Genomic DNA, 26,393 nt, shown 5'->3' on the forward strand with positions numbered 1-26,393 from the left:
TCGTCTTCGAGAGTCAATTTGAGATCAAATTTTGAGAAAATAATTAGCTATCATTTTTATTAATTAGTTTTGTTGTTTAAATTTTATTTCTTAGTTATAATTTTGATTGAACATTCAATTTCCTTATTTATGTTACTAAAATTGCTAATCAAATTTTTTTTAAAATTTTCATTAATATCTTATTTATATGGGGGTCTTTTATTTAATATTTGTACTACACATAAATTTTGTAAGTGATTTTAAATAATAATAATAATTTTAAAATAAAAATAATATTTAAATATTCACGTCATTTATTAAATTATATTTAATAAAATTTATTATTAAATATAATAATTATGAAAATGCAAACAATTTTATTAACTTCATGTCTTTTTTAGTAATTATACACCTATAAGTGATTTTAATAAATGAAAACCAAATATAATCATAATTCTTAAAATTACTTATTTAAAAAAAATTTCAAACAGAAATTACGATTAACCAGTATCACTTATAAAATTTACGATTATTTAAAATCACAGTTGTTCACCGCTAATCGAAGCGGACACATAGTATTTAAATCGTTATAAGCTGAAGCAAACGGCAGCATTGGGTGTCCTAGAAAATTGGAGCTCATAGATTCCTGGGATATATGCAAGAGACGTACGTGGATGAGTTTTCCCGGCCGCAAAAGCGGGGGAAAAGTATGGGAATCTGCTCGATCATATTTATCCAGCGTATGGTAAATTAGTTCAAAGGCCTGTCATGTATCCATCGCTGTCATTCACAGCACAAATTCAACATAGGAAAGCATAAAATAACCAGACACAAGTCGGGGACTGATCTCATCATAATATCACGATAAGTAACAATAACACGTAGCCCCAATGCACGATGGTAACTGCTCCGATAAGAAAAAAGAAATAAATAAATAAAATGAAAGGGGTCCCCACTATCCTTCCTAGCTCATGTTATTCACTTATGCGGACCTCACCCTGCATCCTCTCACGGCCCCATATTCCTTCGTTTGCCTACCTCCGTCTTCATCCTCCTCCCTTGTCATCTCCGTCAACATCCTTCAGCGGCCACTCTGCTTCACCAGAGAAGCTTCTCCGCCAACGTTACTGATTAAGCAGAGTTCACCCCTTGTCATCTCCGACGAACCCGGCTGATCCAGTCAAATCTCGAGTCCGGCAATCTTTTTCCTCATTCCGATCTTCATCAGCTCGTCGGCGTCTCGGACTTTGGTGTCGTACACCGAGTGGTAGGACTCCAGCGAGGGGAATTTCTCTCGTAATTGGCTGATCCACGAACCACGATCTATCTTGCTCCCGGAACACCGTCTGACCGCCGTGGTTGAGCGAGTTCCACATCAAGCTGTCGTGGCCGAGGCCAAAGACGAGGACGTTGCAGGGCGATTTTTTCTGAAGAACTCGAGCTGACACTGGAATTTCCCTGGTCAAACTCCCTCAAACCATTCTTTTACTGCCAAGTCTCCCCCGTTGGTTCATAGTGCATATCCGCCCCCTTTACAAGGTTTGAATCTGGTGCTTTAATTTTTAAAAAATATATTTTTAGTCTTGTTTTTATACAACACAGTTTAATTTAGTACTTTAGTTTTTAAAAATTATATTTTTAATCTTTTAATTCTAATATTGTTAAATTTAAATAATAATTTATGGTAATTATTTTAAAAATTAAGCTTAATAGATTAGTATTTAAAAATATTTTATTACTCATCATTTTTTAGTTACAATTTTAAAATTTAAATAACTGAAAATATATTTTTTTAGAATTGAGAAATCAAATCAAAACACTGTATAAAAATTAAATATATATCTTACCCTAATTAAAATATTTGCCTCTTTACTTGCCTGGTTTGTTTTACTCCACCCACCCCTCAACAAAGAATTGCACCTCAACCATTCAACAGCACGTCAGCGCGGACGATGGACATACGGTTATAGCTTCTTGTTGGATTTCTCGTCTATCATTTAAACCGGATCCCAACAGGTAAGGTTATACATAAAAGATGATCCCCTTGGTTCCTCTATCAGTGTCGTATTCTGATATAATTTTCCTCTTAGCACCTGTGATTCTTACTCCGTTTGGATCCTCCTGCTTTCTCATTTGTCTATACAACCTCGTTCCAAACAACAAGCTCCACAACATCAGAGCAACAATGGTAGCCACAGAGGCCAGTACCAGTGGTAGTGGCTCCCCAGAACTGAGAAACATCAGCCACCAAGTGATCACCGGCCGCTGGTTCATGGTCTTCGCCTCTCTGCTAATCATGGCCGTCTCTGGCGCTACGTATATGTTCGGTTCATACTCAAACGACATCAAGACCTCGTTAAGCTACGACCAGACCACTCTCAACTTGCTCAGTTTCTTCAAAGACTTGGGTGCCAATGTGGGCGTCTTGCCCGGACTCATTAACGAGATCACTCCTCCTTGGGTGGTCCTTTCCATTGGAGCCGTCATGAATTTCTTCGGCTACTTCATGATCTGGCTCGCCGTCACCGGTCGTATCGCTAAGCCCCAAGTCTGGCAAATGTGTCTCTACATCTGCATTGGCGCTAATTCCCAGACTTTTTCCAATACCGGTGCTTTAGTCACGTGCGTTAAGAACTTCCCCGGAAGCCGTGGCAGCGTTTGGGGCTTCTTAAGGGTTACGTTGGGCTCAGTGGCGCCATTATAACTCAGCTTTACCATGCCGTCTATGTTGACGACTCCAAATCTCTCATATTGTTCATTGCTTGGATTCCTGCCGCTGTCTCCATCTTTTTCCTCCCAACAATTCGGATATTGAACAACACTCGACAGCCTAATGAGCTCAGAGTTTTTTATAATCTTCTTTATATCTCACTCGGCCTTGCAGGGTTCCTTATGGGATTGATCATCGTACAGAACCAGCTGAGCTTTACGAGGATTGACTATGTGTCTGATGGCATCGTGGTTCTGTCCTTACTTTTTCTCCCACTGGCCGTAGTTTTCAGAGAAGAACTGCACCTCTGGAGAGCCAAAAAACAAGGCTTGATCGGTACTTCTGAAGTGGCAGTCGTCGCTGAAGCTCCGCCTCCAATGACGGAATCAACTCAGCCACAGCTAGAATCTTCCACCAATACCACAAAGCCAGAGAAGGAAAGCTCTTGTCTGGACAACGTTTTTAAACCACCCAACAGGGGAGAGGACTATACCATATTGCAAGCTCTGTTCAGCATTGACATGCTAGTTCTGTTCACGGCAGCAACCTTCAGTATCGGTGGAAGTTTGACTGCTATTGACAACTTGGGACAAATTGCAAAATCCTTGGGATACCCGAGCAAGAGTACCTCCACCTTTGTGTCCTTGGTGAGCATATGGAACTATCTGGGACGAGTAGTCGCTGGTTTCGTCTCCGAAATCTTCTTGACCAAATACAAATTCCCTCGTCCTTTGATGCTCTCTCTAATTATACTACTGTCATGTGTGGGGCATCTTCTAATTGCCTTTGGCGTCCCCAATTCTCTCTACTTTTCTTCCGTGATTGCCGGGTTTTGCTTCGGAGCACAATGGCCGTTGATATTCGCCATCATATCTGAGATATTCGGCCTCAAGTATTACTCCACTCTGCTCAATATGGGGGCAATGGCCAGCCCTCTGGGAGCTTACATACTGAACGTGAAGGTGACAGGTTATTTTTACGACAAGGAGGCGTTGAAACAGTTGCAGGCAAAGGGACCTAAAATGGAAGCAGGGGAAGACTTAACTTGCATAGGAGTTCACTGCTATAAGATGGCCTTTCTCATAATCACAGCATCGGCGGTTATAGGGTGCTTGATTTCTTTGATATTGGTAATCAGGACCAGAAAATTCTACAAAGGCGACATGTACAGCAAGTACAGAGTTGAAGCACAGCCTGGGACGGCCACTCCCAGAAGTGGCACTGTTTCGACCGAGACAGAATCATTGTTGGGACATTTTCAAAATAAAAGATGCGTCGATTGAAAAATGGAATCATTGTAAATTAAGGTGTTTTTATAGAAAGTTATGTACAATGTTAGACCAAAAGTCGCCGAGATCATGTCTTCGTCATAATTTTAAGGCACTTTCACAAAAAGTTATGTACATGGTTACAGCGAAAGTCAGTGAGATCATGTCGATTGTTTTTGTTTGTCTGTGTTAGGTGTGAATGAATGAATTCCAGTTTCTATTTAAAAAAAGAAAGAAATACCTACCTTTAATATAAGAGTTAATAAACGATTCTAATATAAAATTCTAATTTATTTTATCTTTTAAGGTTAGAATGTATTCTTAAAAATATCTTATTTACTATAAGATATTTTTACCAAAGTGTAGTTTCAATAAGCATGATTGAATAAGAATAATTTTAAAAGTCAATATATATTTATCACAAATAACTAATTTAATTAATTTTTTAATCCCTTCAAATTAATTATCTATTAAGGACCGGAGGTAGCATATTAAAACCAAAAGTTGTGATAATTACGATTTAGGTGGGGGAAAAAACCAGATAACCATGCTCCAGTTCATATGAAAACGGGACGAAGAGCGAGCATTGGAGTCCCTGAGAATTTTGGATATTTTCAAATAAGGTGTCGGGAGTTTATTTTCTTATCGCATCTATTTTAAAGACGAAATGCAAAACAAATTTAGGCTTTTTATTTCTCTTCACAGGCAAAAAGTATATTTCAAATTAAATTAGCCCTGCGCACTAAATTCTTTAATCAAAATATAATACAATATATTATTATTTTTTTATGATAACATAATAGATGAACAATTTAATGACGAAATCACACAATTGTTTTCTAAAATATATCATTATCAATTATAAGTTTATTGTATTTGACTGAAGAAATCAAAAAAGTTTGTAATTTACATTTTTTCTGAAATTGAAACAAAAATAAAATTGACGTCTGCCCGACTTTATATAAGTTTTCTTTTTATAATCTTTTTTGGACGCCCTTTATATAATATCTATACTTGATAGAAATTAAACGTTTCATTTATTTTGTCTCTTTTAACAAAGTCAGAAAGTAAATGACAAAAAAAAAAAAAGAACAAGACAGAAGGATGATTGGTCATCGACTTTTTTTTTTTTAAAAAAAAAAGAGTACTAAATTAGAACTTCGTTAAAATTGAAGTTCTCAAATTAAGTACTCATCTTCCTAAACATGACGACAATTTTTTTTTTTTTCAAAAACAAGTTATGATTCTCCCAGTAGAAGTTTAAAGGCCGGTTGGCATGTTGAGCAAGCTTCGGCAGCACAAGATCAAGACTGGGCCTTCTGTTATAGATATGATCTATGAATACATTGGGCCTGAAGCCCAGAAATTGTCGATCGTGGAAAATCGAAGCAAACGTCAGCTCAGCACCGAGTGCGTCTAGAAAGGGGGAGCTCATAAATTCCGGGAATCAAATGCAAGAGGCGCGGATGCGTGCATGTTATCCCAAAACAGAGGGGAGAAAAATGTGGGAGAATCTGTCTGATCCTTTTGGACTCACTGAGGAGTTGTTATTCCATGGGAATCACCCAAGTGCAATGAATTCACAAGGAATCGTCTCCGTTGGTAGACTCCAACCGTGCTTTCACACGGACGTCAATCGCCGTCATACGCAACCCAAATTCAACACAAAAAGCATAAGATGTTCCCACACTGAATCATAACAAATAAATGAAGCGTGGGCCCCAGTTGAAGGTTGTAACTAACTGACCCGAAACGAGAAGGGGGAGGCAGGTGCTGGCAAGGGCACAGGATTCCGATCCCCCCAATCTGGTCAGTCTCTGGTTGCCCTCCAACAAGAGAGCCAAACATGGCCAGTTTGGATGGAGTTGATGACGCGCTATACGACGTCATCCCCAGACGCTCATCAATTCTCAATGGAGTGACGAGGTTGGGCCAGGGACATCATTCTTCCCCCAACACTGCACTGAATCTCAACTTGCATCCGCAATGATCAAAGTGCACTCCATTATTTCCTGTCTCGAGGGCAGGCAATTTGACCCGCTGATATGCTCCCGAATCTGGGAAAGGGAAACAATATTGGCCTTACTGGGAAATATTTTAACCGCGCTTTGGAGCCGTAACAGATACTACTCTACTAATGTCTAAATGTAGAATACGCACCCACCTAGGAGTAGAACCAACTGGCCAGCTCAGGAACGGTCTCTGCATTAAACTCCTAATTAGCACGATCGGGTAAGGGGGCCAAAAACCTCTCGTGAAGAGTTCTCTTTTACTATTATGAAGCCGACAATTTAATAGCTGGACGCTGATGAGTGGATGAAAAGAAAGGAAAAAGGCCCCTCGAACCCACATGAGTACAATTTGGAGATGATGCAGTAATCGTCGCCTATCCTGCCAGGTTACCTTAGAGAATCTTGGAAGCCATTAATATTACAAAATAATAGTCACGAGAGGAAGAATTGTCAGATGATGCTCTCATTATTCTCTATGAACTTTTGTCACTGCCAACGTTCCACCTGGACAAGGATTCTACATCAGCTCCATCCCCCCGAAGTCATCATGTAGGTCCAGTAATTGATTTATCCAGAAGCAGGCATCAGTCAACCCTATGTTGATCTTTCAAATAACTGTTCTTAGACCGCCGGGCTTAAATATAAATTATTCTGAGACCTCTCCTTCTATGATCCTTCTAATTCCAGAGTTTTTTTTTTCCTTCGTTTTCCGGCCGGGGTAAATCCTCCATTAACTTCCGATTTCAAATGAAAACTGATGATTATATTCTTGTTTTATGACGTGAAGCACCTTTGGTGCTTCTAATTTCAGCGCGGTCAAAAAGTAAAAAGGAGGCATCACCCCAAAAGCGCAGGCTGGAACCTTAGGAGATGGGGAACTATACGGTTAAACTCACTTAAGCTATTTTTATGGTTAGATCTCTACCTACCATGCATATCGCTAATTAAAATATTTTACAGAATTACTCGTCTGATTTAGTTTTCGCAAGTTCGAAAAAGTATTGCATCTCAGCCATTCGGCAGAAACAACGGTGAAGATATGGTTCTATGTTCTTGTGTGATTTCTGGTCAGTGATTTAAGCAGATAACAACAAAAGTCCTCCGTCAGGGTCATGTATTGAGATGCCCACCCACGGTAACGAGTTTGGATACTTATCATAATAATTGGCCTTATCTTATAATATTTATGGTTGCGCTGAAATCTAAATAATTCAAAATCAGTTTTAATAGTCTAGATTTAAAATTTTTAACTAATAATTTTTAAATAAAAATTTTATTTTTAAAAAATTTATACTTAGGAGATTATATTTATTTTAGATTATGTACTTATTCAAAAAATATTTTTTAAAAAACAAAAATATTAAATATTAAAACCCATCCATCCATGAGATTTAACAAACATCTAGTTCACACTCCCATTATGTCTTGTCTCTCGTGGGACCCGGCAAGCTTTAGTTACGAGCTTAAATTACAATAATTGCGCCCAACGTTTGTCCTTTTCTGCGCTAATATGATTATCCTCGCACATGTGATTCTTATCCACGAACGCCAACAGCTACCCTATAGTCAACCTGCGTTGCGACTCCGTCAGGATTTGGATCTTCGTTTTTTCTCACTCGTCTATATAAACTCGTTCCCAATCTCAAACTCCGCAACACCATCCCGACAATGGTAGCTACAGAGGTCGGTACCGGCGGCGGTGGCTGGAGAGAAATGAGAAGCTTCAGCCACCAAGTGGTCACCGGCCGCTGGTTCATGGTCTTCGCGTCTCTGCTGATCATGGCCGTCGCCGGCGCTACCTATATGTTTGGTTTATACTCGAATGACATCAAGACCTCATTAGGCTACGACCAGAGCACTCTCAACTTGCTCAGTTTCTTCAAAGACTTGGGTGCCAACGTGGGCGTCTTGGCCGGGCTCATCAACGAGATCACTCCTCCTTGGGTGGTCCTCTCCGCTGGGGCCGTCATGAATTTCTTCGGCTACTTCATGATCTGGCTCGCCGTTACTGGGCGTATTGCTAAGCCCCAAGTCTGGCAAATGTGTCTCTACATCTGCATTGGTGCTAATTCCCAGTCTTTTTCCAATACCGGTGCTTTGGTCACGTGCGTTAAGAACTTCCCCGGAAGCCGTGGCAGCGTTTTGGGACTTCTCAAGGGTTATGTTGGGCTCAGTGGCGCCATTATAACTCAGCTTTACCATGCCTTCTATGGCGACGACTCCAAATCTCTCATCTTGCTCATTGCGTGGATTCCCGCCGCTGTCTCCATCCTTTTCCTCCCAACAATTAGGATATTGAGCACAACTCGACAACCTAAGGAGCTCAGAGTTTTCTATAATCTTCTTTATATCTCACTCGGCCTTGCAGGGTTCCTCATGGTATTGATCATCATACAGAACAAGCTGAGCTTTACGAGGATTGAGTATGTGTTTGATGGCGTCATGGTTCTGTTGTTACTTTTTCTCCCACTGGTCGTAGTTTTCAGGGAGGAACTGTACCTCTGGAGAGCCAAAAAGCAAGCCTTGACCAGTACTTCTGGAGTGGTAGTCGTCGCTGAAGCTCCCCCTCCAATGTCGGAACCACCTCAGCCACAGCTAGAATCTTCCACCACGACCTCCAAGCCAGAGAAGGAAAGTTCTTGTTTTAGCAACACTTTTAAACCGCCAAAGAGGGGAGAGGACTATACCATATTGCAAGCTATCTTCAGCATCGACATGCTGGTTCTGTTCACTGCCTCCACTTTTAGTGTCGGTGGAACTTTAACTGCCATTGACAACTTGGGACAAATAGCAAAATCGTTGGGATATCCGAATAAGAGCACCTCGACGTTTGTGTCCTTGGTGAGCATATGGAACTATCTGGGACGAGTAGTCTCTGGTTTCACCTCTGAAATCTTCCTGACCAAATACAAATTCCCTCGTCCTTTGATGCTCTCTCTAATTATGCTTCTGTCTTGCGTCGGACATCTTCTAATTGCCTTTGGGGTCCCCAATTCTCTTTACTTCTCTTCCGTGATTGCCGGGTTTTGCTTCGGAGCACAATGGCCACTGATATTCGCCATCATATCTGAAATATTCGGCCTCAAGTATTACTCCACTCTGCTCAATATGGGGGCGGTGGCGAGCCCTGTGGGAGCTTACATCCTGAACGTGAAAGTGACAGGTTCTTTATACGACAAGGAGGCGTTGAAACAGTTGCAGGCAAAGGGACTCACAAGGAAAAAAGGGGAAGATTTAAGTTGCATCGGAGTTCACTGCTACCGGATGGCCTTTCTAATAATCACAGCATCGGCGTTTATAGGGTGTTTGATTTCTATCATATTGGTAATCAGGACCAGAAAATTTTACAAAGGCGACATGTACAGTAAGTACGGAATAGAAGTACAGCCTGTGACAACAGCGGGGCCGACAAGTGGCTCTGTTTCCTTAGAGACAGAATCTCATGCAAATGCAACCTTCAGCGCCACCACAAGCGGCGAAGGAGATTCCGATAAAAACAGTAGAACGTGAAGGGGGTGGAATATATAGCGCTTATCTGATGTTTTGTATGTTACGAATTAGAATATCTGATCACTTGTCTCTTGTAGCCATGATTGAAGTATATGAATAATAGAAAATGTTTGGCAGCTTGATCAAACAGTTTACTTTACATAGATTTCTCCCTGAAAGTTTACATTTTATTCTTCCGATCCACGCGCAGATAAGGGAGTAGATAGTAATACACTGCAACAACCAAAGAAGTTAGAAAAGCGCATTTTAAAGGCAACGGGCCAAAAACGATGTCGGAGGTTAAGGACAAAAAGGGGAGAGGGTAATTTCGACATGGAAGTCTGCAACTTGCAATCAGACTATTTATTTATTGGTCACGATTGTTTCGAGTCTCGGAGACGTATGACTAACGATTCAAACTTAGGAGTCAGAAAGTACTCAGCAAATAGGCCAATAAGCATGTTCGGTGGTAGGACAAACTGGTGAGAGAGTAATTTTGACTTGAAAAGTCTGCAACTTGCAATCAGACTGTTGATTTTACGGGCTAATTGGTCGATATCGTTTTCTAGGCGTGCTCCGTGGAAACCTACAGTCGGATGTTCAAAGTCAGTAATAAGAAAATGCATAACAAATTTAGGCTTCGTAGGCAGAAAGTATACTTCTCGTTAAGTTGGACTTAATTACGTACAATTCTTTAATTAATCAATGCAAATTAGGTATATGATCTTTAATGTTAGCACGATGGGTGAACAGTTGAATTAACAAATTATGTAATTATATTAAATAAACATTTAAAATTATGTATACGTAAGTTTTTTCTGTAGTTCAGACAGCAATAGAATTGATGTGTGCTCTGTTTTTATATAACTTATCTTTTTATAACATCGATGGTTGATAGAAGTTAAGTGTTTGGTTTATTTTGTTTCCTTTTAGGAGTTCTTTTTTTTTTTTCCTTAAAAAACATGGATAAATGAGATAGACAGATGAGTGTTCACGGATTGTTTTTCTAAATGAAGATTTAAAGGCTTGCACCTTGGCAAGCTTTGGCAACAGGTGATCAGGTTTTTGAAAATTAGATAGATTCGAATCCTCACGCTACGCTTAGATTTTACAAATCACTTGATAAGTGTAGACGCATTTGTCGGTTCTGTGATTTTCTCGTTATTTACTCTTGTTCAGTGAACGGCTTAATTTTAGACGAGCCATTAGCAATTAAGGACCATTATCTAAAATAACCACAGAGAACCTTCTTCGGCTCCTGCGACCTTTTTATGAGACGATAAATAAGAAGCAAGCAAATATTGAAAAAGTAATTAGGTTTAGTTAGGGGGAAAAAAACTGGAAAGTTGCGGAATAACAATATATATTTTTTTTTGAAAAAAAGGGAGCTCTGTTTATGTGAACCCAAAAGATTGACAAATATTTAGAGAGAGTTATGGGAATCAAAATACTGACGCTGAGATCATGAGTTTGTAATTATAATTAGAGACATGACTGAAAGGAGAACTTTAATGTCATCAAGCTAAAAGGTCACTGAGGTGATAACGAGTAATTCTAGTGAAAAGACACCGTGAAAGTGTGGAGGCATGTTATTTTGTGAATGAGGTTGTTTGGTGGTGCAGGCGAGAACGTTGCTTCTTGTAATTCTATTGATGGATGGTTTCCAGAGAGCGGCTGGCTCGTGGGCGGTGATCACCATTTGCCCAAATGCCTCTCCCCACACATTCCTGTTCAATTCGACTTCACTGACAACAGCGGAGTGCAGCTTCAAGTCAAAAACAGCACGAACGTGGCCCGAATTAAGTGAAAGCGAAAGAAGGGCGCAATCTGGAATTGACGCCCATTTCATCACAACACCACATGCGGCATCCGTTAAGTGGAAGGTGCGTGGGGACTATATCACTACGGCTTCTAAATTAGAGGAGAAATTGAATAAGGAAGCAGTATGTGCTGCCCTGGCCTCCCATGCTTGTGTTTGTGGATTCAAAAAGGTGATTCAAAGAAGCATGGGATTGTGTGGGGCTCTCTGGTCCAACGCACTACCAGTGATGGATATGCCTCGTTTCATTTCAATGCTTCTCTCCAAATCGCAATATTTCCCATCCAATTATCATTTCACGACGTGTTTGGTCACCCTGACGCACCTCCCCTCTTCCCATTTTTGCATTTCTACGCTAACAATCCTTCCGTTCCTAATCATTACTGCCCTCTTAATCTAACCGCTAAATCTTCTGTCTTGTTCTCTCTGGTATTTTAACGTCACTGGATAAACGATAGAAAGGCACAGAATTTATCACTGGGAACAAAGTCAATTTTCGTTTCTTTACCCGCATTGATTGATAAGACAAGGGACGATATCAAGCGATATGGACTATGGAGTGAAGCAAGCAAGCAACACGGCTGGACCTGGGCCCCCACTTCAATTATAGACCAACCTCTGCGAGACACTAGTATATGGATTCAAGCCCATCTGTTTTCTTAACCATTCAATGAGACGGAAATATAATTTCCGTTGGGCTACTTTACCAAGACCCACTACTTCTACCTAGAGAACAAGCGAGGAAACTTTTCCACTTCCACCAACCAAAACCAAAACAAAAAACAAAAAAAAGCGCGAAAACGTCTTCACACACACACACACACACACATTATATACTTGTACAGTATAATAATGGGGGAACTTAATAATGCGATCTTGGGGAATCTAACGGCATCACCTGAAATAGTTATACTGTTCCAGTTACGATTTCTGTTGGAAAGAAGATCGATAAAATTATTATATTATTATTATTTTTCCCCCTCGCAGTTAAAATTCTTAAAATTACAACTCATCCTCCGCATGCAGAAGTGACCTTGATTTTCTGACGCACCCACTCCGCTTTTGTTGTACTCTCTCCGTTTTTTTTTATAAAAGACAAATAACTAAATTACGTTGATAAAAAAAACAGTTAAAATTAGTTGAGGATAATTAATGTTTAAAAAGTATAATGTTTTTTCTAACAATGTCTCATTAATAAGGAGATAGAGTATGAGAGAGAACAATTAAATTATTAAAAGAAAGAGAAGTGGAAGGGAGAGAGAGTATGTTGGAGAAAAATAAATAGGGATAAAATAAAAAATCAATACAAAGAAATAGAAACAACTTTTAAGTGTCTCTTATATATGAAAACATGCTATAAATGAAATGTCTCTTAAAATAAAAGAGCGAAGGAGTAGATATTTGGAGGTCCAAATCGGATGGGACAGAACGTGTGTGGCGGTGAGCAAAAAAGTCAAAGGCTTATCAACAATGTTTCATCAGTTCAAGGGAAAACAATTTTAACGTATCTATATTTTTTTAAAATTGTTAATGTATTTTTAATTAAATTTTTAGTTTTGTTCTATTAACATTATTAACCTTTACATAGAGAATAAAAAATACTAATAAAATAAAATTACAAAAACTGATATAATTAAAAAATAGAATTGAATTATTTAATTAAAAAAATATAGATACTAAATTAAAAATTGATAAAAAAATATAAGTAGCTTTAATATTTCTCCCATTAGTTTCTCATCATTGTCACTTGACTCCCTTCCTCGTGGACACCCTTTCATCCAATATATCCAACCACGCACCACCGGTCAAACACCACCACCATTATCATTATTATTATTACTACTAGTACTATTATTACTACTATTATTATCAAAACAATTTACCTGCCAAAACAACTAGAGATGATTTGCACTTTTATCTACAGAGTTTAATAATATATATACGCACACATACCGTGGGGAACATAATGTAATAATTATTATTTGATATGATATCGATTTAAAGATAAGGTGAGTGCATTTTTTTTGCTTGGTAAATTTTTTTTAAAAAGAGAATGAATGGCATGAGAACCAAAAGACTAAAGTCACGTTACTTTTTAAAAGGTGATGATGAGAGAGTAAAAAGGAGAAATTGTCATTATCATTTTCCCAAAGACATATTTCATACTCATCTGACTCTTATTTTTTAATGTAAACGAATTTTATATTTAAGACAAGATGAATAAATAATTTCCTGCATTAGGCGGTTATAAAACAATCAAAGTGACACCACTTACACCAATCTTAGACATATTCACAGGATAATTAACAACATGCGGTAAAAAAAAAAAAGAGATTGGATTGGGGTAATTAATGTAGGAAGATCTCATTTCATAGTTTGCGGCAACAAAATAAAGGTTTGTTTGGTATGAAAAAAAATGTTGATGAGCCCGACTTAAAAAATAAAAAAAAAGAGCTTAAAAACTTCAAGTTAATTTTGCTTACTCTTTTATCTTATATATTTTTTATTAAAATTTTATAATCCTATTTTTTAATTTTTAAATTAAATTTATTAAAATTTTCATTCTCCTTCTTTTCCTTCCAATTTTCTCATACGAAGGTAAGAGGCAAATTATTTTTGGCCGGCAAAAAATAAGGGACAACAAAAATGTGGCAGTTAGAGCTGAGGACGAGGAAGGAGCGAGAGACGATCCTGGTCCTGGATCCTGACACAACACTGTTACCAAATCCATCAGGTGAACCGTGAACCTGTTACTTTCACTTGCCACGTGGGACCATCTCATTCCTCCTCCTTCACTAATGAGCCACGTAGCCACACACCCGCTCCCCTGGCTCTCTTCGTGCTTTTCCCTCTCTTCCCCTCGGTTTTTTCCCTTAAAGGATTTTCGTAATTTTAGTTATTTTATGGTGAGTAGGAGAAAGACGGGGAAATGATAAATAAACTGGAAAAAATGAAAAGATAAACCGATTTGCCATAAAAAACAAAGCGAGTTTGCAAATTGTAATGGATAATCACTATCCCTCGTCATATTTACCTCTCTAATTCTCTATCTTCCTTAATTATCTCCCCACTGTCGTCACTTTCAATCTCTCCCCCTCTGTATCTGCCACCTATTCCATCTTCAGCGGGCTGATCGCCGGAACGCATCTCCGACCGATTGTCTGGCCAGCATTCTGGTGATGCGACATGGCCTTTTCGCCGACTTGATCCGTTATTTGCCAATTTCGGAGCGCTTTGGAACGTCCCCATAAATTTCCTCGGTTCCACCTCCCACTTCCAGATTCGCGGGCCTTTGTGTCTTGATGCGAAAATTGGGGGAAGAAAATAATTTGTGGATTGGGAACGTAGCATGGTCATCCTTCCCTTTGTTTGATGTCTTCGCTGTACTCCCTCGGAATCCAATCACGGGCTTCATTCTGAATATCTTCATGAGCTTGAGAATATAGGGTTAGGGTTTGTTGCATTTCGAAAATGTTTAAGAAAATCATGAAGGGCGGGGGCAAAAAGCCCGCCAAGTCCGATCCCAACGACGTATCGCTCTATGGAAACGCCCCAGCTGGGAACCGCAATGCGGTGCCCACCAATGTGGGCGCCAACAAGGTTGGTACAGGCGCATCAGGCCTTACTTTAGGCGGGCCTCCGCCATCAGGTGCTATGGAACCCCTTCCATCGTTCCGTGATGTGCCCGTTTCGGAGAGGCAAAATTTGTTCCTTCGGAAGTTGCAGATTTGCTGTTACGTCTTGGATTTCCTGGACACCTTGAAGTCAGTTCGAGAGAAGGAAATTAAGCGGCAGGCGCTAATGGATTTGGTTGACTTTATACAATCTGGGTCAGGGAAGATTACAGAAAATTGTCAGGAAGAAATGATTAGAATGATATCGGTAAATATATTCCGGTGCTTGCCTCCGGCTTCACATGAAAATACGGGACAAGAGGTTAACGACCCGGAAGAGGAGGAACCATGCTTGGAACCGGCATGGCCCCATCTGCAGCTTGTGTACGAGCTGCTACTGAGATATGTGGTGTCGTCGGATACCGATACCAAGGTTGCCAAGCGATACATTGATCATTCTTTTGTGTTGAAATTACTTGATTTGTTCGACTCTGAGGATCCTCGGGAGCGAGAATATTTGAAAACCATCCTACATCGTATATACGGAAAATTCATGGTTCACCGACCCTTTATTAGGAAGGCAATTAATAACATTTTTTACCGCTTTATTTACGAGACTGAGAGGAACAGCGGTATTGCGGAGCTTCTTGAGATTCTCGGCAGTATAATCAATGGGTTTGCACTGCCAATGAAAGAGGAGCACAAGTTGTTTCTTGTTCGAGCCCTTATTCCTCTACATAAACCTAAGCCCGTTGCAATTTATCATCAGCAGTTGTCATACTGTATCACTCAGTTTGTTGAAAAGGATTACAAGCTGGCAGATACAGTTATTAGGGGTTTATTAAAGTATTGGCCGCTGACCAATTGCCAGAAGGAAGTTCTCTTCCTTGGAGAACTGGAGGAAGTGCTGGAAGCTACACAGGGTGCAGAATTTCAACGCTGCATGGTGCCCCTTTTCAGACAGATTGCCCGTTGTCTCACCAGTTCTCACTTTCAGGTTTGTGGTAAATCATATTTTATAATGGTATTGATTCGGATTAATGGCAATGACTCTTAATTATGATGCTGCTTGAACTGCTTCTTTTTATGTGTTTTGCAAAATCTTGCTTGTTTATTTTTTGTTTTTTTTTAATGCTATGCATCTATCAAGGATGTTTGGTTTGATAGGAAAAGCGATAGCTGCCTTATGATGCTGGTATACATTGAAGAGCAACATTCATGATGTCTATTGAACGTTGAACTTGTATGCATACAGGCTATACAAAATTCCACGTGAATATTCTCTTTTGCAGCTACCTATGCACTTAGTATTACTTTATTGAAGTTACAGACGTTACTTGTCTTACAATTTCTAGATTACCTCCCTGCCATGATAAAGAAACAAAAATATGGTTGATGACTTAGGGTATTGAATTGTCATTTTAGTTTTATGGTTAAAAACTGCTGAAGGAAGTTGTTGGCTACCAAGATCTTCTGTGAATTTAATCAATCCTCAGAGGGGTGTACCGAACAGAATATTTAAGATGGCAATAAATCAGGAACTGAATGGTAATGGAGTTAATGTCCATAACAAGACAACTCTATGGACAAGAAGAAGTTGACTGTTAAATTTATTAATCCTTCCTGACAAGGGTGCACTTTACATGGTAAGCATGAGACTTGATCCACGGTTTATTGGGACTTTAGGCTCTCCAACCTCAGAAACTAGCGTTTGGGGTAGGGCTCTTTCAAAGGTTCCTCCAAAGTCCAAACTGCTTCGAATATGAAGGTTCATGAGATGCCTAACCAAGTCAATTCTCCATAGACCACCCCCCACCAAAAAAAAAACCAAAAACCACAAAAAAAAAAAGGCCCTCTCTGGGGCTTGACTGTGTGGGATTTACTACTACATTTTAAATACATGTACGGTAATGAGCCAAATCACAGGCATTATCTACTTTTATTCCCATAAAGAATATGAGATTTCAAGGGGGTGAGGGACACTCACGTGACTTGGGGCGAGAGGTTATCTGCTTTTGGGTTAAGAGCTGGTTTTGATTTCGTGTGTGTGTTTTGCCTTTCTTGCTTGATTTTGTTGATATTGTCTCTGCAAACAACTTAATTGATTTCCTTGCAGAAATTTATTGGTCTTAATTGTAGATCGTCTTGTCATCATTTTACATTTTGCTTTTTTCTCCGGATGAAGAGCCACTCTTTTGCTCTAATTGGATTATATGGTTCTAAAATAGTATTTTTCAAGTATATGCTTCTGTTTTGTTGGGTAGTTCTAATCTGAAAAGTTGTCCGCATTCTTGCTGTTGTTCAACGAAGAATTTCATTGAGGCTCCAACGTTGTTGAACCTCACACCACAGTTATGTAACTGAAGGAGTGTACCAGAACGAGACTACCACACTTGCAGATTGCCAGCCAATCCCTAACAAAATAGGGTGCTTTTTTTTTTTTGTGACTGAAACTTTAGTGTTTTCAAATTGATTAGATCACTTATTTGCTTGAGGGGTAAAAATCTTAGCCAAATAAGCACTGAATTGCATCAACTGGAAACCTGATAGTTATGATGGATTTTGCAGATAGTGAATTCCACCTGGAAATGAATTTCTGTAATACCAGAATTTAAATGCTGGGTAAGCAGAATATACTTTATAACACCAAATCAGGGTACAGAACCAGAATCCTAAAGAAACTATTCTGGGCTCTCTAATTTTTCCTGGAGCCAGCATTTGACGGGCACAGGTCTCTCAAACTGTCGAACTTGACCTTTCCTTTGGGTAGTAGGTAGTACAATGCTAATCGTTTCTTAAATCAGGAGGAAGCATGTTCAACTTCGATAACCGAATTGAGACATTGCAGAATGGCACAGGCCTCTCAAACTGCCAACTCCTCCCTGTTTTCAGCTTCACCAAATCTGGGGTCTGATAATGAATTTTTCAGGAGCTATAGCACATTATTAGGTCTTGATCTTAAACTCAACCAAAAGAAAATGGCGTGAAAATGAGTGATGGTTTTCCGCTTGGTTTGGAGATTGTCGAGGTGATTTTATTTAATCGATGTACATATCGTTCCCTTACCAATATGGTTTTATCACTGTAAGTTGGAAGACCTCCCATAGAATAGGATTTACTTCGGGTATTATTCTGTGAGAATGTGACTTATTTATCTGTGTCAATTTACTGGTCAAGTTATGGTAATCAGAATATTGGTCAATCTATTTAATTTTTTTTGGTCGTCCAACTATTTGAAGTTAGAACTGAACCATTTGATTGGGTATTGACAGATATAGAAATATTTCTGAATGTTCTCCTTAGGAATATTTGCTAAGCCCCACTTGTGATGCAGGTTGCAGAACGGACCCTTTTTTTATGGAATAATGAGCACATTGTTAGCTTGATAGCCCAAAACCGGGCTGTGATATTCCCGATAATATATGAAGCATTGGAGAAAAATATTCAGAGTCATTGGAACCAGGCGGTTCATGGGTTGACTGTGAACGTACGGAAAATGTTCACCGAAATGGATGCCGAATTGTTTGAAGAGTGCCAGAGGCAATATGCAGAGAAAGAGGCGAAGACCAAATCAGTGGAAGAGCAGAGGGAATTGAATTGGAAGAGACTGACTGATGCGGCTGCAGGGAGAGGGAATCAAATGGTTACAGCCTAGTCTGACCTTGCCTCATCACCTTCACAACTGGGAGTGACTGGATATACGAAACGAGTTAGGAAGTAACTTTGCTCCTCTTCATTTCAGTTGGTACGATTGTTTATTAATTTCCTCCTTTCCCTCTTTGCGCGCCCCCCCTCTAGGAGAAAACAAAAAAAAAAAAAACCTTTTTTTGGTCTCTCTTCTGCTTCTTCGCTCTCATTTTATCTCGTTCCGATGATTAACCATTTGGAAAAGAGCCGCGGTAAATGTAACTTAAATGCATTGCAGGTTGATAGCAGTGCCTTCAGATTAAGAACCTTCTGTGAAATACTTTCTTGTATTTTTTCCCCTACAGAGAGAAATATGGAATTTTTTTTCCTTTCATATTTCTGGGCACAGAATTCGAACCTTGTTCTTTGTATCTTAGCATAAGACTGGGCTTTTTCCCCGCCTAAGGTATTTTGCATCAAGGCATGGTGGTTTGTGGGGGTGTTGGGCTGAAACTTACTTTCACCAGAATGGCATATGAGCACGAGCAATGAGCATAAAAGGGAGGAATATTTTTCCCTTCCAAATTTTGGGCACTTCACTTGTGTGACTAATTTTTTCAGGCAAGAAGCGATGCCCGGTTGTTTGTTCCTATGGAAGCTGGCTGCTCGTTACAGTCTTACAGACAATTGCCACGCTCCGTCATGATGTAAAATAGACAGTGTAATTTATTTGATCCCAGATAGCATCACGCGAGTTAATGGAGAACGAAGCACCTGATGCCGATCTACATGCGCGCGAGGCGCTGATGGCATTATTTCTAGCCGACAAAACTAAAATAATTCAAGTGCTGGGGCAACATGCCGAAATTCTAAACAAAAATAGAGGCCCAAAATTTGTCACTTTGATTTTCACCTATCAATAGTAAAGAAATACAATATTCAACTTCAAAGGCTTCCTGCATTTGCTAAAGTTTGTATTGACATTGATAGACTGGATAGCCTCTAAAGAAGACGATGTGGATAGCCTCTAAAGAAATACAATATTCAACTTCAAAGGCTTCCTGCAATTGCTAAAGTTTGTATTGGCAGTGGGAACAGGCAGAACATGCATAAATCACCAGAGACAGAAAAAGACTAGTACAGAGCAATATACAAAATTGATAGTACCATAAACCTTGCGATCGAGAAGTCTAAGGCGATTGTTGGGCAGGTTGATAATGGCCCTTGTTCCAGTCGTCTCTGGGAATACGATGGTGATTAGTTATATCCTCATTTTCATCACTGTTGACGCTTTCTCGGCTTATTTCCTTTCCTGCTGATGCTGATTCTGATTCTGATTCGCCTTCTTTCCTCATTATCATCATTCTCTTGTTCATTCCCCAACCAAACTCCCCCATCGTCACCAGCAGAATCGCCACTGTGACCAACTTGACCTTCGCTTCCATGGTTTAATTTTCAAGCTTTAACGATGATGTCCAAAACAGGATTTACCGTTAACTCTATTTATATAGGTGTTAATGCTTAGAAATATCTCGAGTCTAAATCTGCCCTTATCATTGAGATCACATTGTTAGGTGGATTAGCGGGTACCTGTTATTCATTTTGTTAGTGCCTCTTCATTTATCTCCCCTCTCCTTCGATGATCTGGGTACTGCTGGAGCTAACTTTACCAAATGCTATCGACCTTTTTAACCTCCAATACTGGCGCCTACTTGATATTTAGTTAATTAAATATCATGATAAAAAGAACATTCTGATATTTTCCCTGTCTTTTGATGACAGAACAGAACCATGATCCAACTCTGATGCTATGCCGCGCAGGTGACTTCATTCCTTGCTCCTTCTACGTGTCTTCCCTGCAGGAATCTCTGTAAAAGCAGGACATCATCTACCAAATTATCGACAACATAAGCAATTATATGTCTGGTAAACTGGTTATGGGGAAACGACATAAAAGGTATTTAACTAAAAAAGATGGTTTTGATGCCTAAAGCCGCAAACTACAGTATGTATTGTAGTTACTTCTGGTATCATATATTAAAACAAAACGGGGAGGCAATCTCCAACTGACAAACACTCATATCTGGTATCTACCGTCCATCTTATGATATTTTTCTGCTTTCGAAAAAGAATTACGGTTCAGGTTTACTGGGACAGTAGTAGTTACGAACAACTAGAGCATGACACCTGTACTAAGAAAATGCGAGGCATGATGATGGTTCTGATGATACATGGTCCATATACCCCCCGCCATGATTCGTGATCGGAACTGACAGCTACATAGTATTTTATGTTGGATTTTGGATGCTTCCAGAAAGCGAGTGGGGTTCCACCGACTTCGTCTTTTTGGGACCTAAATATCTTGAAAATCATGCAAATCGAAAATGGAGCCAGCTCATTAGAATGCTCAGAGAAATACGGAACGACTTTATGAATATGAACCGATCGACTCTATTTTATACAGTAATTTACTTTGGACGCGTTAAAACGGCCAATGTTGAAAATCGTGTTGAACATTGGATAATTTTACGATTAAAAGAAATTGCCCTTACCAAACCCCGGTAAGAAAATTTAAACGGACGGGAACAAATTTCCATGCATGTTCCTCCTTTTTTTGATTCCTAAATTGTTGCGTGAAGTATTATATTCGATCCGCATGGAACAGATGTTTGGTCTAATTCAAAATTATTTTGCGGTTGTTAATGCAAAACTTTCTGGAATGCAGGGTGAGTTGAATTCAAAGTTTGGGGGCTACTTGGCAAACAATAAAAATATTTTTTAAAAATACTTTTTGACAAATTAAAACAAATTCTTTTACATATTTATTTTTCATAAAATAACTTTTAAAGCTATGATTTGTTTTTCTACCTAAACATGCTCTCAGAGCATAGTTACCCATATCACGCGGTAAGGGGTTGGTGGGAGGATCCTTTGTGAATGGATGCGTCTCTCGCTGCCTAGGCATTATCACTCCAAAAAAAAAAAAGTGGGTAGACTTGAGCATTCGGTAAACAATTTAAAAAATTCATCAAAAGAAAAGATCAAAATAAACATAATTTAAATCCTTGAAGCCATAAATATGCTTATCGAATTCGGTTATAATTTAAATCCTTGAAGCCATAAGTATGCTTATCGAATTCGGGTAAGCAAGCTCATTATTTCTTTTCGACTCTTTTTCAAATTGCCGGGCAACAACGGTAGGAAATATTGTCCCGCCTTTTTAATTTTTGGGGGATCGAGTTCACTGATTTGGTACAGTATATCAATCCTTTTTATACAAGACACTTTAAAATCCTTATTATAAGCATCAGAGGGCGCATTTATTACAGTTTTTAATGTTATTTTTTAAAAATATTTGTTTCTATTTTTCTCGTCATTTAGTTCCATTTTAAATTTAAATACACAGGTAAAGTTTTTTTTTTTCAAACAGTTAATAAATTAACAGCATCTCGAGTTAAAAAGCAGGGAGTAATAACAACGCGAGTAAAGCTTAGGAATAAAATACTAAAAACCGACAGGCTGGCTGGCTGTCTGTGCATATTCTATGTTGGACTGAGATGTCCCTTTGTCGTCATCATCAGCTGAAGAGACCCAAATTTAATTCAAATCGATCACACACCATCGCTTAATTAGTATTTGAGATTCAGAACAAGCAAAAGGTTCTCACTTGGGAAGCAAGTCTATCTCTCTCCCCTTTCAGATCCTGCTTCCATCTCTATATATACAACCCGGGATCATCCATCCTCTTTCAACTTCAACTTGATTCCTATAGTTTCTAGTATTTTGCTCGAAATTAAACATGAAGCCCCAGAGCAACCTCACAGTTCTTATCTTAGTCCTCCTGGTCATCATTTCGGTACACTCAACACTGAGTAGAGCCCAGGAAGTTGGTATGCAGAATATTTCGCCGTTTGGGTTTCTCCGACTTGTTTCTTGTAATTATTAAGTGTGAATGATCTGTGTTGTGCAGAGGATGAGAGAGAGTTCGATTACGTCAAGGGAAGCGAGAAGGGACCCCAACACTGGGGGGACCTTAAAGAGGAATGGGCAGCTTGTAAGCATGGAGATTTGCAGTCTCCTGTTGACCTGTCGACTCGCAGAGTGAGAGTTATCCCAAAGTTTGGCTTCATCAAAACCACATACAAGACTCAGAATGCTACGCTCAAGAACAGAGGCCACGATATTCAGGTACCTACCCAATTTATCTTACTAGCTCTTTTTCCTCTAAATCTGTTTGGCTTTCATGTCGCCATAGGGGAAAGTTGATATATATATATATGTATATGTATATATGTGTGCAGGTGAAATGGGAAGGAGATGCAGGCTCAATACGCATCAATGGCTCTGATTACTTTCTGCATCAAGCCCACTGGCACTCGCCTTCCGAGCATACTATCAACGGCCGGAGGTCTCTCTCTTGTCTTGTTCTCTTCCATTTCTTTTTTATTTTATACGCTAAGCTCGTTTTCCTAGGAGAGCGTTGAGAATTTCTGTATATTAAAGTTGACAAGCAACAGTAATATTGTGAAAGAGAGTCAGACCAAGGGACAAGCTCAAATTGTTTATTGCAATATATGATGTTGTTGTAGGTATGACCTGGAGCTTCACATGGTTCACAGCAGCTCATCAAACCCAGAAAAGGTAGTGGTTGTTGGACTTCTGTACAAGATTGGTTGCGCCGATCCGTTTCTGTCCAAGGTAACTCGCTCTTGTATGTTTACCGGAGGCAGTCAAAAGGCAGTTTTAAATATGTATGTTGTGGTTCTGCGGGGGTTCAATAAAAGGAATTTGTTGGTTATGTGATAGTTGGAGAAATACTTAAAGGAAATGGTGGATGAAATAGAAGAAGAGGGAATAGGAAAGATTCACCCTTTGGAAATAAGGACGAGGGGCAGAAACTACTATACATATATGGGCTCCCTCACTGTCCCTCCCTGCACTGAAGGTGTCCTTTGGATCATCGACCATAAGGTATATCCCATCTTTTAATCTTCTTCGCTCAAAACCTCAAAAAATAACATTTGTATATATGTTCAAATGGCAATAAAGATAATCAAGTGAAATTAATTATAAATTTTATTACGAGTTTAATTTGTTTTCATAGATTATTATTAATACAATAATGAAGACTATTGAATTCAGAGATGATTGCTTTAAAGCTGTAACAATAATGATTTTTTATTAGTGGAAAGTAAGAGCAGATTATGTATTCAGAATAAGAGAAGTATATAATAGATGCAATATAATCTGATCACACGCGTACCATATTTGAATTTAAACGTGGTCAGGTAAGAACAGTTTCGAGGGAGCAAGTGAAGTTGCTGAAGGAGGCGGTTCACGATGTAAGTGCTATAAGTGCATCTTATGAAAAAATAATTGCTGCATTATTGAAGCTAAGTACTATGTATATATGTCGGTTTCTAATTTGTGTGTGTGTGTGTGTGTCTCACTAACAAATTAATGTGTTTTGATTGAATGAATGAATAATGGCAGCACGCAGAGAGCAACGCCAGACCTTTGCAGCCTCATAACGATCGACAAATAACGCTTCATGTGCCGATCAAGAAACCTCGTTATTAACTGCCCTTGCTATAATTTTAATTTTAATTTGTTTATGCTGTAAATCATATATGAATAAGTATTAATTAATTCATTAGCTATATCATGCTAATGATGGCTCATATGATACGATATGATGCCATTCATTTTTTCTCTTTATACTGTATGATGGCTTCAGGTTCGGCCGAACTCACCACCTTTATACTAAATTTTTACAATAATGAAATAAACATTCACTTTATATAGTATTTATAATCAGTAATTAATTGTCCATGTGTCAGTTGTCTCGCGTTTGTGTTGCTTTCCCATGTTAGCATACCCCCCCGTATCTTATGTGATAAATAGTGGATGCTGAACCTGAACCCACGAAATAATTAACATTATTAGCTATTTGTTAATCAGATTAAACCTCGGAGGAAAACATTCATATGGTGCCTTGCTCCCTCTCTCGTTTTTCGAAGTCTTTAGGCATGGGAAAAAATATAAATTTTAATTAACTAATTAATTTATAGTATTCACGAAAAATTTATTCATAATGCAGCTTGCTAGAAAAATAAAGCGTGGGGCGTGACCATTTTTAAGAAAAGGACAAATGCTGTATATTATTTCTGAATAAGCCGTTAAAAATTGCAGGTCAGGGGAAGCATGTACATATATATATATATATATATATTTATAGTACTTTCTCAGAAAGGACGCACGGAATTGAAGTCGGTTTACTTGGTCAAAACAATAAATATGAACTGGATACCATTTGTAAATTGTAATATTATCATTGGATTCCAGTTCTTTCACTTCCCAAAGTCAATTGTCTTCTTTTATCTTGTTGCCTTTAGATATGTATTACCCGATCCTTAATATAAGATCTTATGGTATAAGATCTCGTTTGATTTTTATTTTAATTCTAAATATAAAACATCAATCTACTTTATTTTTCATATTTATATATTTTTTCTGAAGATAGTCCTTATAATAATAGTAATTTTAGCCAATACACTTGATCAGTAAAAATATTTTATGAAATACAACACCTATTTATTATAAATAACTAACTTAACTTATTTTTTTAATCTATTCAAATTAATTAACTAATTCTTATACCAAAGATACTATCATGTTACCCCTAAATCCCTTGACGCGAAACGAAGTTATTATATATTTAAAGAAAGTTTGTTTTCCACAATGCCGGCTAAATTAAATAGTTCAACAAGCAAGACAGGGTCAGCATTCCAAGGCTTATCAAATCAAGATCAAGTTCAATCGGGAGATGTTAAGGAAGAAATTAATTTAATTTGCGAGTCCAACAAATTAACAAAATATACATTGGTATAAAATTGGGGGCCGTGTTCACAAAATTGGAAAATGGATTGCAAAATCTTCAACTTCGACGTCGCACTTCAAGTCTCTGAAAATTAGCGTGAAACGGAAAATCAGAAGTAAATTAGAGTTTTGATATGTGGCTGTGGGGAAAAAAAAAAAATCATCTGAAGCTCAAAAGGTCTGCAAGCAAATTAAACTTGGTCGATCAAGGAGGATCGAAATTTTAATTATCTTCATAAACTTGTTTAAAAAGAGGTCAGTTGTCACACTTTTCGAAGGACGAAGGTCAGGGCACGGAAAGATCAACATGAACATATTGTAAAAACTAGTGCTTCCAGTTCTTAATACGAGAACAGGTCAACTAATTTGAATAGATTAATAAAATTAATTGTGTTATTTTTTAAAAATATTCTTATTAATTATGTGTATTAGCTATATAACTATCATTTGATGACACTTCTAACATGTGCTACTAGCCAACTACTATAAAGGCTATCTTAAAAATAAATAAATATAAAAGACAAAATAGATTAGGATCTTATATTTAGAATCAAATTAAATGTCAAAATAGCTTTTATATTAAAAATAAAAGGTGGTATTTTGATTGCTTTCTTTAGATCGGACGCACGAAATGAGCCTCAATATTAGTTCAAAGATTTAGCCAGAATTTGAAAACTCTTCAGGCTATAGGCTATAGCTCATTAATTTGTTTGTTATTATTTTGGTCTTTGGATAGATATTTTTTAATTTTAATTTAGTTTAGTATTATATTAATGTGGCGTACTTCTATATAAAAATTTTTTTGTTTCATGTGCCAAGGTTGTTACGAAACTTGTCATCTTCATTTTCCTTTTCTTAACCAAACCTCAACCCCGTTAATTTTATTTCTTTTTGTTTTTTTAAGGGAGAGAGCGAGAATAATGGAGCGTTTGTTAATTAGCGTCAACTCTCAATTATCATTATCACTACAATTTGCCCTTCTTTTTTCAATGAATT

General features: G+C 38.3%; 3 protein-coding genes and 1 pseudogene across 4 annotated transcripts; all 4 read left to right on the forward strand.

The window, feature by feature from the left end:
- The first annotated feature begins 959 nt into the window (after nt 1–959).
- Nucleotides 960–4,187, forward strand: LOC114745972 (protein NUCLEAR FUSION DEFECTIVE 4-like; annotated as a pseudogene).
- Nucleotides 4,188–7,598: 3,411 nt separating this feature from the next.
- Nucleotides 7,599–9,618, forward strand: LOC114745973 (protein NUCLEAR FUSION DEFECTIVE 4-like). The gene has a single exon (XM_028934152.1). It carries the CDS (start codon nt 7,638–7,640, stop codon nt 9,477–9,479), a length of 1,842 nt encoding a protein of 613 aa, XP_028789985.1. The 5' UTR covers nt 7,599–7,637; the 3' UTR covers nt 9,480–9,618.
- A 2,906-nt stretch (nt 9,619–12,524) lies between these two features.
- LOC114745942 (alpha carbonic anhydrase 7-like) lies at nt 12,525–24,240 on the forward strand. Its single transcript, XM_028934121.1, has 9 exons — nt 12,525–12,539; nt 20,676–20,677; nt 22,219–22,408; nt 22,489–22,706; nt 22,820–22,926; nt 23,108–23,216; nt 23,325–23,489; nt 23,807–23,860; nt 24,012–24,240. The coding sequence occupies exons 3-9, from the start codon at nt 22,318–22,320 to the stop codon at nt 24,096–24,098; spliced, it is 831 nt and encodes a 276-aa protein (XP_028789954.1). The 5' UTR covers nt 12,525–12,539; nt 20,676–20,677; nt 22,219–22,317; the 3' UTR covers nt 24,099–24,240.
- LOC114745940 (serine/threonine protein phosphatase 2A 57 kDa regulatory subunit B' beta isoform-like) lies at nt 14,232–18,912 on the forward strand. Of its 2 annotated transcripts, XR_003740242.1 has the most exons (3): nt 14,232–15,888; nt 17,460–17,919; nt 18,226–18,307. XR_003740242.1 is itself a non-coding variant. In XM_028934119.1 (2 exons), the coding sequence occupies exons 1-2, from the start codon at nt 14,749–14,751 to the stop codon at nt 18,544–18,546; spliced, it is 1,461 nt and encodes a 486-aa protein (XP_028789952.1). In that variant the 5' UTR covers nt 14,237–14,748; the 3' UTR covers nt 18,547–18,912. The 2 variants fall into 2 exon arrangements, 1 of the variants encoding a protein (XP_028789952.1); XM_028934119.1 differs by lacking the exon at nt 17,460–17,919 and having other exon boundaries at nt 14,237–15,888; nt 18,226–18,912.
- Nucleotides 24,241–26,393: the final 2,153 nt, after the last annotated feature.

This window comes from Neltuma alba, unplaced genomic scaffold (genome assembly GCF_004799145.2).
Source record: "Neltuma alba isolate B1F8T4 unplaced genomic scaffold, ASM479914v2 tig00004862_pilon, whole genome shotgun sequence".
NCBI classification, from domain to species: domain Eukaryota; kingdom Viridiplantae; phylum Streptophyta; class Magnoliopsida; order Fabales; family Fabaceae; genus Neltuma; species Neltuma alba.

Coding starts and splice junctions, on each gene's coding strand:
- LOC114745940 (XM_028934119.1), top strand. CDS start 14,749: ATGTTTAAGAAAATCATGAAGGGCGGGGGCAAAAAGCCCGCCAAGTCC. Junction 15,889..18,225: donor TCACCAGTTCTCACTTTCAG/GTTTGTGGTAAA, acceptor CTTGTGATGCAG/GTTGCAGAACGGACCCTTTT.
- LOC114745942 (XM_028934121.1), top strand. CDS start 22,318: ATGAAGCCCCAGAGCAACCTCACAGTTCTTATCTTAGTCCTCCTGGTC. Junction 22,707..22,819: donor ACAGAGGCCACGATATTCAG/GTACCTACCCAA, acceptor ATATGTGTGCAG/GTGAAATGGGAAGGAGATGC. Junction 22,927..23,107: donor CATACTATCAACGGCCGGAG/GTCTCTCTCTTG, acceptor ATGTTGTTGTAG/GTATGACCTGGAGCTTCACA.
- LOC114745973 (XM_028934152.1), top strand. CDS start 7,638: ATGGTAGCTACAGAGGTCGGTACCGGCGGCGGTGGCTGGAGAGAAATG.